The sequence below is a fragment of the Schistocerca serialis genome, chromosome 4, assembly GCF_023864345.2.
Source record: "Schistocerca serialis cubense isolate TAMUIC-IGC-003099 chromosome 4, iqSchSeri2.2, whole genome shotgun sequence".
NCBI classification, from domain to species: Eukaryota; Metazoa; Arthropoda; class Insecta; order Orthoptera; family Acrididae; genus Schistocerca; species Schistocerca serialis.
Genome location: NC_064641.1, coordinates 784,692,617 through 784,704,766, shown reverse-complemented (window position 1 = coordinate 784,704,766; position 12,150 = coordinate 784,692,617). Strand labels below are relative to the sequence as shown.

The 12,150-nt window shown below is 37.0% G+C and overlaps 1 protein-coding gene across 1 annotated transcript in view; it reads left to right on the top strand.

The window, feature by feature from the left end:
• The window catches only part of LOC126473363 (2-iminobutanoate/2-iminopropanoate deaminase-like), a 29,024-nt gene that overhangs the window by 13,384 nt on the left and 3,490 nt on the right, over positions 1–12,150 (top strand). Inside the window, exons 2-4 of the mRNA XM_050100370.1 lie at positions 7,642–7,802; positions 9,383–9,451; positions 11,434–11,489. Of these exons, the coding sequence (XP_049956327.1) occupies positions 7,642–7,802; positions 9,383–9,451; positions 11,434–11,489 (286 nt within the window). The remainder of the gene's footprint in view (positions 1–7,641; positions 7,803–9,382; positions 9,452–11,433; positions 11,490–12,150) is intronic.

The following is a 12,150-nucleotide window of genomic DNA, read 5'->3' as shown; positions in this document are numbered from 1 at the left end:
GTACTCCTTTGCCATGTGCGTTTTTTCTAGGGGTGCATTAGCTCTGACCTCATTTTTATGAATGTAAAATCCACAACCGCATCAAACAGCACTGGTGGAGGAGCTTTTGAAACAAAAGGATCTTCAGTGAATGTACTTCCCTGCCTGTTCCCCATAATTAAATCCCATTGCACATGTGTGGCATGCATTGGGGAGATGTACTGCAGCACATCCACAAGCACCAGCTGTTTGTAACCTCACTGGTGGAGGAATGGAATGTCCTACCACAAGTCCTTACCAACCTTGTATCCAGCATGGGAATATATTTTGCAGAGCATACATTGTTGTCTGTAGGGATTACACACCCTATTAAGAACACTGTCCTAGCTTTTTTTAAAGTCCACGGGATCGTCATGACTTCATTATAACTATTGTCTTTGAATGAAAGTGACATTTCTGTTTCTCTCATTGTGTATTTCTTTCAGTTACCTTCTGCACTATAATGAAGCTCTTCTTTCTATATACAGTCTAAGTTTCATCAAATTGTGTTACTTGGCAGTGAAATGTCATGTTGAAGATCATTACTCCTTAAGATTTGCACACCAGTGTATTTAGATAACGCAAATGAACTGCCAAATATTACTACAAATCTCCTACAAAAATATATATACACTTTAATAATTTTCTTTATATTATAGACCAGTGATGAGGCCTGGCACCAGTAGACACAAATAAAACATTTAGTAGCAAAATATAGATTTTTTTTCTTTTCTGTACTACCAAATAAACAAGTGAAGCAGCCAGAATCGCAGGAGAAAATAAACTTAATTGGTTGTGAGAGTATTTTATGTTACTTGAGTGATTACAAAACTGGACCAAATTTACAGAGTATGAGTCCACTTATTAGTATGACACTGCACCTCTTTTGGCCTACGTTCATGCACTGATTTAGTTGGGAAGGATGTCATAATGCTGTTGTAACCTTTCCTGAGGCAGGTTGGCCACAACTATTGTAACTTGTCCATCCTATCCTGGGTGTTGGCACTAGGATAAGTTAATGTCAGAGCTGGTCCCACATGTGTTCTATTGGGTCAGCACTGGGAAACTTGTAGCCCACAGGAGTGTCTCAACATCACACAGACAGTTCATAGAGCCATGTGCCATGTGGTAATGAGCACTGTCCTGTTGAAAAATATCATCACGATAGTGTCACATTAGAGGTAACACATGTGGATTTAGGAGGTCTGTGACATACAATTGTCCATCAGAGCTCCCTCATTCACTGCTAGCTGTGTCCTGAAGTTATAGCCATTGGCTCCTCAGACTATAGAGCCAGCTGTGACACCATGATGTCTCTCCAGAACATTGGAAGAATGGGATCTCTCCCCAGATCACCACCATACTTGCTGATGATTATCATCTGGGATAGTGCAGAGCCGTAATTCACCACTGAACACAATATGACACCACTCATCAGCAGTTCATGCTTCATGATCACATTTCTCCAAGTGGAGCTGTATGTGTTTTGGTGATAACTGCATATGCCCGTTGATAGTCTCTGACTAATGGTGCTGGATGGCGCGGCACAGTTGTTGCAGGGAGTTACTTGTTTTTGGATGTCAAACACTGATGTGAAAGGGTTACAATGTGCTTGACGCACAATACAGTTATCTACTCTTGTGGTGGCCATATGTGGTTGACTTACACCTTGATGATGAGCATGCTTGCTCTTACATCCCCATTCAGTCCATCATCAGGCCACATCTGAATGCCCCATAAATCTGGGTATTGCACAATATGACCAGTGAGCCACAATGAAGCCCCTTTCTGTCAAGTGCTGATAACACTGTTTCACTTGATATGCAGCATCTTCTATGTCCTTCACAGTGATCACTCAACATCTCATGGTGTGCATTCACATTATATATCCTAACAACACTAAACATGAACAAGAGTAATGCATTCTGGTGGCCATTCTACCTGTCACTGAGAATTGCAACTCTAATCATTTACACACTCACCAATGGTGTGTACATGTATGAAGTTACATTGACATCCAGCAGTACTGTCTGGGTGTTTCACTTTTTTTGTCAGGCAATGTATAATACCATGAAGCACAATTATTCTACTAGAAGTAAACACAGGTAAATTTTGTTTGGTTGTTGCATTCCTCTTGTTATTTTGCATTTTTGTAATTAACATGTTTGCTTATAGCTGCTGTATGTTATACTTAAAATTTAAGTATTGAGTTTTGAATGTACAGGAAACTTGTACCTTTTTTTTTTTATTTTTGAAAAAAAAGAAAAAATGCAGCTGTTCATAGTGATGTTAGCAATGATCTTGAACAACTTAATGGTATCAACTCTTACCAGTTTCTAATCACATCAGTTCATTAAATTACAAATCATATAGTAAAACTTTATGCTGTTAAATAATTAAACTTAAATGCTGCCATACATGCATTTGACTCAAAAGCTGTTCTAAGATGCTGTTTTTGTGGTTTAATTATCACAGTACTTCCCCTGTTAAGCCCAGCACCACAGTGGTCTTTAGGTCCAAAATACAGCCATCTGGAGGAAGTCATTGGGTGCATTGTTAGGAGAATATGAGCAATGTGTGTAGGGGAGGGAGGGGTTGGAAACAAAATTTGATAGCCCAGGCAGGACCATTTTTACAATCTCTAGACTCCTGGGCAGATCTTGTGGTGCTGATTGTTTCTCCTTATCGGTGCCGTGTTCATCATCACACCCACAAGCAAGACAAAAGTAGATGCTTGTGTTCCTCATTTTGTGCTCTGTAAAAGAACATAAGTGTTAAAGATGAACTGTAATATTTAATTTCTCACTATGTACATACCTCTCACTCAATGCTTTTATTACAGGATGCAAGGTTATCTTTACTCACTCTGTTGTGAGAAGACAAAAACACATGGGTAACACAAGGGATTAAAAAATCAGAACCACCCTTTGAAACCTAAGCAAACATGCTAAAATAAATACAACAATAAAACCATACTATAGGATATATAGCAGGGTCTATAGGAAAATTTTACAGGCAGCAAAAAGCTAAGCAATGATTCATACATTAATAAGGGAAGCAATAAATCAAAGGTTTTAGACAATAGGTTTTAAACAATAGCATAGAAAAATGTAAAACCAAGACCCATAATTTCAAAATTAAAAGTGAGGGTAAACTGATAGAAGATGCTCAACAGGTAGCCCATGTATTCAATGAACATTATGTGAACATAGCATCAAACCTTATTAAAAGTCTGTGCAATTCAAACAACAAAAACATGAAAGTACCAACTTGTGAAAAGACAATGTTTCTGTACCCAGTAACTGAATGTGAAGTTACAAATGCTATTAATAAACTAAAAAATAAAATGTCCTGTGGTACTTATGGAATTCCAGACAAGGTAATCAAACATAGTTCTACCAGTGTAGATACTCACCTAACTGACGTTATTAATACTTCTTTCAGGGCAGGGGTGTTCCCATCAAAACTAAAACTCTCCATAATAAAGCCACTTCACAAAAAGGATAGTACGGCTGACATAAATAATTATAGGCCAGTGTCATTATTGTCAGGTTTCTCTAAAGTAATTCAAAGAGTAATATATGAAAGGCTAGCTGACTTCCCAAATGAAAATAAAATACTGACTAATGCTCAGATTGGGTATGGAAGGATAGATCCATAGAAACAGCAGTCTTCCAAATCATGAAAATAGTTCTATGCCATGGATAAGAACGAATTAAGCTACAGGATATTCGTAGATTTATCTAAAGCATTTGGTCTAATCAGCCATGACTTATTGTTTATGAAACTAGAATTTTATGGGATCCAGGGACTTGCCTTCAATTGGTTCAAGTCTTATCTCTCTGACAGACAACAGAAAGAACAAATATGTCATGAAGGCAATGAGTATCTTTCAGATTTCAAAAAAACTAGCTATGAAGTGCCCAAGGGTTCCGTGTTAAGCCCTCTGTTGTTCTTAGTGTACATAAATGATTTGACAGACCATCTGACAGTTGCAGAAAAAGTGATGTTCACTGACAACACTAAAATTTTAATAAAAGGATACACTGAGGGTAATCTACAGCAGAGTGTCTCTAGGACAATAACTGAGACAGGAAAATTGTTTAGAAATAATGCTTTGATCATAAATAAGGATAAAATGGTATTGATGAATTTCAGTAATAATAAAAGGAAAGCTAGAAGAAGAGTAAAAGCTGAGATAGAGAACTATGTAATTCACCAGCTCCATACAAAAATTCCTAGGTATATGGGTGGATGAGCACTTGAGATGGGAAAGGCATCTAGAAGTTTTGAGTAAAAAATTAAGTAAATGCTTACATGAACAATTTGCTTAGATGTTGTGATCTTCTGGGGAAATACAGGTATAGCAAAACAAGCTTTCAAACTTCAAAAAAGGGGTATTAGAATAATGAAAGGGGCTCCCTGCAGAGTTGTTGTTGTTGTTGTGGTTTTCAGTCCTGAGACTGGTTTGATGCAGCTCTCCATGCTAATCTATCCTGTGCAAGCTCCTTCATCTCCCAGTACCTACTGCAATCTACATCCTTCTGAATCTATTTAGTGTATTCATCTCTTAGTCTCCCTCTACGATTTTTACCCTCCACGCTGCCCTCCAATGCTAAATTTGTGATCCCTTGATGCCTCAGGACATGTCCTACCAACCGATCCCTTCTTCTAGTCAAGTTGTGCCACAAACTTCTCTTCTTCCCAATCCTATTCAATACCTCCTCATTAGTTACGTGATCTACCCATCTAATCTTGAGCATTCTTCTGTAGCACCATATTTCGAAAGCTTCTATTCTCTTCTTGTCCAAACTATTTATCGTCCATGTTTCACATCCATACAGGGCTACACTCCATACAAATACTTTCAGAAACGACTTCCTGACACTTAAATCTATACTCGATGTTAACAAATTTCTCTTCTTCAGAAACGCTTTCCTTGCCATTCCCAGTCTACATTTTATATCCTCTCTACTTTGACGATCATCAGTTATTTTGCTCCCCAAATAGCAAAACTCCGTTACTACTTTAAGTGTCTCATTTCCTAATCTAATTCCCTCAGCGTCACCTGACTTAATTCGACTACATTCCATTATCCTCGTTTTACTTTTATTGATGTTCATCTTATATCCTCCTTTCAAGACACTGTCCATTCTGTTCAACTGCTCTTCCAAGTCCTTTGTTGTCTCTGACAGAATTACGATGTCATCGGCGAACCTCAAAGTTTTTATTTCTTCTCCCTGGATTTTAATACCTACTCCAAATTTTTCTTTTGTTTCCTTTACTGCTTGCTCAATATACAGATTGAATAACATCGGGGAGAGGCTACAACCCTGTCTCACTCCCTTCCCAACCACTGCTTCCCTTTCATGTCCCTCGACTCTTATAACTGCCATCTGTATTCTGTACAAATTGTAAATAGCTTGTCGCTCCCTGTATTTTACCCCTGCCACCTTCAAAATCTGAAAGAGAGTATTCCAGTCAACATTGTCAAAAGCTTTCTCTAAGTCTACAAATGCTAGAAACATAGGTTTGCCTTTCCTTAATCTTCCTTCTAAGATAAGTCGTAAGGTCAGTATTGCCTCATGTGTTCCAACATTTCTACGGTATCCAAACTGATCTTTCCCGAGATCAGCTTCTACCAGTTTTTCCATTTGTGTGTAAAGAATTCGCGTTAGTATTTTGCAGCTGTGACTTATTAAACTGATAGTTCGGTAATTTTCACATCTGTCAACACCTGCTTTCTTTGGGATTGGAATTATAATATTCTTCTTGAAGTCTGAGGGTATTTCACCTGTCTCGTACATCTTGCTCACCAGATGGTAGAGTTTTGTCAGGACTGGCTCTCCCAAGGCCGTCAGTAGTTCTAATGGAGTGTTGTCTACTCCCTGGTCCTTGTTTAGACTCAGGTCTTTCAGTGCTCTGTCAAACTCTTCATGCAGTATCGTATCTTCCATTTCATCTTCATCTACATCCTCTTCCATTTCCATAATATTGTCCTCAAGTACATCACCCTTGTATAGACCCTCTATATACTCGTTCCACCTTTCTGCTTTCCCCTCTTTGCTTAGAACTGGGTTTCCATTTGAGCTCTTGATATTCATACAAGTGGTTCTCTTTTCTACAAAGGTCTCTTTAATTTTCCTGTAGGCTGTATCTATCTTACCCCTAGTGAAATAAGCCTCTACATCGTTACATTTGTCCTCTAGCCATGCCTGCTTAGCCATTTTGCACTTCCTGTCGATCTCATTTTTGAGACGTTTGTATTCCTTTTTGCCTGCTTCATTTTCTGCATTTTTATATTTTCTCCTTTCATCAATTAAATTCAGTACTTCTTCTGTTACCCAAGGATTTCTACTAGCCCTCGTCTTTTTACCTACTTGATCGTCTGCTGCCTTCACTACTTCATCCCTCAGAGCTACCCATTCGTCTTCTACTGTGTTTCTTTCCCCCATTCCTGTCAATTGTTCCCTTATGCTGTCCCTGAAACTCTGTACAACTTCTGGTTTAGTCAGTTTATCCAAGTCCCATCTCCTTAAATTCCCACTTTTTTGCAATTTCTTCAGTTTTAATCTACAGTTCATAACCAATAGATTGTGGTCAGAGTCCAAATCTGCCCCTGGAAATGTCCTACAATTTAAAACCTGGTTCCTAAAACTCTGTCTTACCATTATATAATCTATCTGATACCTTTTAGTATCTCCAGGATTCTTCCATGTATACAACCTTTTTTTATGATACTTGAACCAAATGTTAGCTATGATTAAGTTATGCTCTGTGCAAAATTCTACCAGACGGCTTCTTCTTTCATTTCTCAGCCCGAATTCATATTCACCTACTATGTTTCCTTCTCTCCCTTTTCCTACTGTCGAATTCCAGTCACCCATGACTATTAAATTGTCGTCTCCCTTCACTACCTGAATAATTTCTTTTACTTCATCATACATTTCTTCAATTTCTTCGTCATCTGCAGAGTATCATGCAGAAAAATATTTAAAGAATTTAAAATAATGACTCTTCCTAGCTTATAATTCCATGAATGTGTATGCTTTCTGAAAACTCACCAGGAATTTTCAACATTAAATAATCAGGTTCATAACCATGAAACAAGGAACAGTGATGATTTTCACAGGGACACCCACAAAGGAGCACTCTACGAAATAAGTGTAAACTACCAGCCCAAAATACTTCTTAGTGCATTGCCTTCTACAGTAAAGAAAACTAAAGAATTTCATAAATTCGTGGTATATCTTAAACAATATTTACTAACACATAGATTTTATAACATTGAAGAATATCTGAATATGGAAAAGTAATATTATTTATATACAATGATTTAAAATATTTGTATTTATTATCCAAGTGTTTGAAACAAATTAAATAAAAGAAACTATATTGTAATTGACTATATCCATACAATGTATATTGTTAATGGATGAATAAAGAGATTGAATTGGACTGAATTGAATTGAATTGTTCATATACCATCCATAATATTTCATTGCCAATATCTGAGTCAAATTTCAAGATTTATCATTTAAAGTGAATATGTGAGAGAAATTGTGATTGTATGTGATTATGAATTATTTATGTAAATACATGTGTTTATGTTAAATGTTACAGCCAAGCAATTTGTGTGAACAATATGGTGTATGTAGCTGGTACTGTGGGATTTGATAAAAACACCAATAAGGCTGCAGAAGGTGGAGTGGTGGGTCAAGCAAGAAAGTGTTTTGAAAATCTTAGAGGCATTCTTGAAGCAGCTGGTTCATCACTCAACAATGGTAAGTAATATTATATGCCTGTTAATATTGTTTTCATTGACTGTAAATGTTTCCCAAACCCTGATTTTTTTCAGTTACATGGAACTAATGTTTTCTACCATACTCCCACCTCACTGTTCTATGGAGCTCTTCAGCTAAAATAATGGCATCTTGCATAACCATAAGAAATATTTCTTCAGATAATTTGCATTTTGTATATTCAGAGTGTTCAGATGACTGGCAAATCTAAATTTTTAATTGAGTAAAGTCTTTTATGCTAGGTAATGACCAATAAATTTATGGCATACAGTAATAAACAGTATTAACTTGAAATGTTCCTCCCTCTCATCCTCAGAATTTCTGTGTCATTGTGCAAAGATTTACCCACAGCTACAGTCAGAATCTGCACACTCTTTGTGGTGTGGGTCACCTAAAACAAATTACACAACACATTGTTCTGCAGATTTTCTTGGAAAAATTTATAGGCAGACTTTGATTCATCCTCTGCACTTCTTCTCTAAAAAATCAAACCAACAAACAGTTGCCAACCTCGTTTTAGCTCATGAGCTACACCTATCCACATGGTTTCTTGCCACTTCTGCTCATAATCTGTTCAATAAATAAGACTGAAAAACAGTTCATAGTCAAAAAGGAGAACTACACAGCAACACCAGATCTCAAGTTTCCATGGGAACAAATTGGATTTATTGTCTTCAACAGGGTCTTGCCAAGTTTGCTTCATACATTAAACTCCATCTCCAGTTAGCTGATACCTTCAGCATGCTCTGCTATGTGACCTCTTTCTACTGAGCTTGTACATCCTCACTAAACTGCAATACTCACTCAGAAAACTGGCAGCTTAAGAAAAATTCTATGCCTACAAAAAGGGACACACTTGTGAACTCTTTCAAAGCTTTCTGAAAGAGCAAAACATCTTTCTTAAATGTTACTCAGTGAACTGGTACACTCCACATCAGTCCACATCACCTCAGCCCTTTGGGCCCATGACTCATTTGCAAAGTTAAAGCAGAAATTCTGAACTCCATTTTGAAATGTTCCTGACAAATGAGAACTCAGGAGTAACTGCATCAGTTTAATTCTTATACCACTACAGAGATAAGTGATATAGGTATTAGTGGAACTGAGATGAGGCTAAAATCCTCAAAAATGAACAAGGCGACAGGGTCTGATGGAATCTACAGCTGAGTTAGCCCCTCTTTTAACCATAATATACTATAGGACTGTCAAACAAAAAAACTATGTCTATCAACAATGGAAATTCCTGGATGGAATAAGACGTAAAATAATGGAAAGGCAACCACTCACCTATACAACAGCAGAATGACGTGTGGTGCTTAGAAACAACAGAAAACAGTATTCACACCAGCTTTCAATCTCTTGTTCTTTCTCTAGCAAAAGCGTGCATGCCCACACACACACACACACACACACACACACACACACACACACACACACACACACACACAAAACCATGCACACACACAAATACACCCTCTCCCTCATTAATAATAAATCTTTTTAATGTTACCTTCACCATTTTTACATCAGCTTTTATCTTAAATTTGCCTTATCTTTTTCAGTTGTGAAAGTCACAATTCTACTTCATGACGTAAGTGATTTCCAAGCAGTGAATGAAGTTTACAAAGAATGTAAGTAGTGTTCTCATAAATAATTTCCATAAAATTCAGGAATCACTCATCCCAAATTTTAAAAATAAAGAATGTTCAAAATTGCGGGTTAATGTGTTCATTAGAAATAAACTAAAACCATGTATTAGGTGAGGTTCATCATAATTTTTTTCTTTTGCAAACACTGCTCTACAGTCACTTCAGAACTTTTGTCTGTCATTCCTTATTAAAAGCAGTAGGGGCAACAATCTGTGACATGCACTTAGCCACTTGACTTTACTGAGTGCCACTGTAAAAAGACAGCTGTTTGAGTCTTTATTTAGTACTCGTGTTTCAATTGCCAGAAGTTTTATACAATTTGCATACTGATGCAGTATTATAATATTAAGTATAATTCAAAGAGAAGTGGCACTATGCTTCATAAAATAAGTTTTTGTATGTATCTGAAATATATATGTGTGATTCAAATATATGCATCTGCACCTGAGACATTATTTTCATTCAGCTTGCATTTTTACAATCTGCTGTTTGGATGAAATTAGCGTTATGAGTAAGATGTTTAGTTATAGTTTGTAACTGGATACAAAGGACATGTAAGTATGCTAAAATTATGTTAATGGCAGGGTCTAGTCAAATTAGTTAGCCAGTGACTTCTAATATCCCATCTATTCAAAACATCAAATATGAGTATAATGTGGAACCATGTAATAGGTGGCAGACAACAATGAAAATGAAATGAAGACAGTAGAAGTAATTCAGTGCCTGCACATGACTTATAGTTTGCACACTGTCTGTTGGAAGATTGTAATAACTTCTCTTTGGTCAATTTCGAAATGTGTCATGTCACAAGAACTAAATTTTATAGGAGACACAAAAATCTTACAATATCTCAAAAAATTGAACTGTATGAGAATTCTGCAATGAATTAAAATTCTGAAGTCCAGATTTTGAGGGATAGGGAGGGGCGGGGGAGGGGGGGGGGGATGAAATGGGAGTGACCTAGAGTCACATGTGTCTGCAAGACACATGTGACTATAGGTAAACCAGCTCTCAAGACTTAGCTGATGAAGTTGCTCAGCCAAGAACTGGAGACAAACTAAGGTCTTGCTCCTATTGCCTATCAATAAATCTGAGGGAAGACTGCTTTACAACAAGAATTAATTTCATTCAATGACTGAGAGCAAGGCCAACATAATATACTCCAGTAATCCATTTGGAACAGTTGTTACTTCACTTGGGATTCCCCATTATGTCCCATTCAAAAGTCATAATTTGATGTATGATTATTTTAACATGCTGATTTAATGGTACCAAAAATATGTCTCATGAGTGAAGCTGACAGAAAATATAATGTTGAATTGATATAGTATCTGGTTACAATAGCTTCCACTTAATAAGTTTTATCAGAGAGAAATTTTAGAGCAGTATTCAACATTATAATCAGTTACAGGGCTTCATTTTTATATTGAGGGTGTTATCTGTTGTTTTAATACAATAGTTTCTTTTATGATCACATCTCAGAAGTTGCATTTGGGAGCATTCCTCAGACTTCCCTCAGACTCACTGACAGGCAATAAGAGCAAGACCCTCACACTGAGATTATTGTACATCACAGCAGTATAGTGTGCTCCTGCTTTGTTAAAAAAACAATCACACCAAAAAGTTCAATGTTCTTGGAAGACAGTCTTTTCAGGATGAATTAAAGGCATTTACCCACTAACGTGCAGCAACTGTTCTAAACCTGATGTCCATGACAACATATTATGGCACAAATTCTATGGAATATTGAAACTCATCACATATACAGGAATGTAATTTAGCTTCATGTTGACACTTAAGTATGTAGATGATATGTTTTAGTATTTTAGTAAAAAAAACAGCTGCTATCATTCAAAGCACATTTTGAGCAGTGAAATCTGTCTCAGAAATTTAGTTATGTGTAGAGCAACAATAAACATTACTTTAATGCTTTAACTAATTCATTATCTTTGTGAATATTCCAGTTTTTAAGGAGCCATATCCTGCCCGTATATCATTTCAAGCTGGAAAGTTACCATTGGTATGTATCTATTACACACACATTATGTTTTGTGTGCCATATATTTCCATTTATAGTAATCTTAGCAGGACATCCCCACCCCTATTCAGTATGATGAGACCATAATACACACACACACACACACACACACACACACACACACACACACACACACACACACAAGTTTCAAGCTTTCGCAACCCACGGTTGCTTCATCAGGAAAGAGGGAAGGAGAGGGAAAAATGAAAGGATGTGGGTTTTAAGGGAGAAGGTAAGGAGTCATTCCAATCCTGGGAGCAGAAAGACTTACCTTGGGGGGAAAAAAGGGACAGGTATACACTCGCGCACACACACACACACATATCCATCCATGCATATACAGACACAAGCAGATATCTCATTACCTTCACCTTTCTTCGATTTACTCTCAGCCCATACTGTGTACTCATTAGACTGTCCATTCTATTCAGCAGATCATGTAATTCTTCTTCAATACATCCCTGCCTTACACCCTCTTTAATCCGAGCACTTCGTTCTTGGTCATTCACTCTTATTATTCCCTCTTGGCCCTTGTACGTATTGTATATTACGCGTCTCTCCCTGTAGCTTATCCCTATTTTTCTGAGAATTTCAAACATCTTGCACCAGTTTACATTGTCAAAGGCTTTTTCCAGGTTGACAA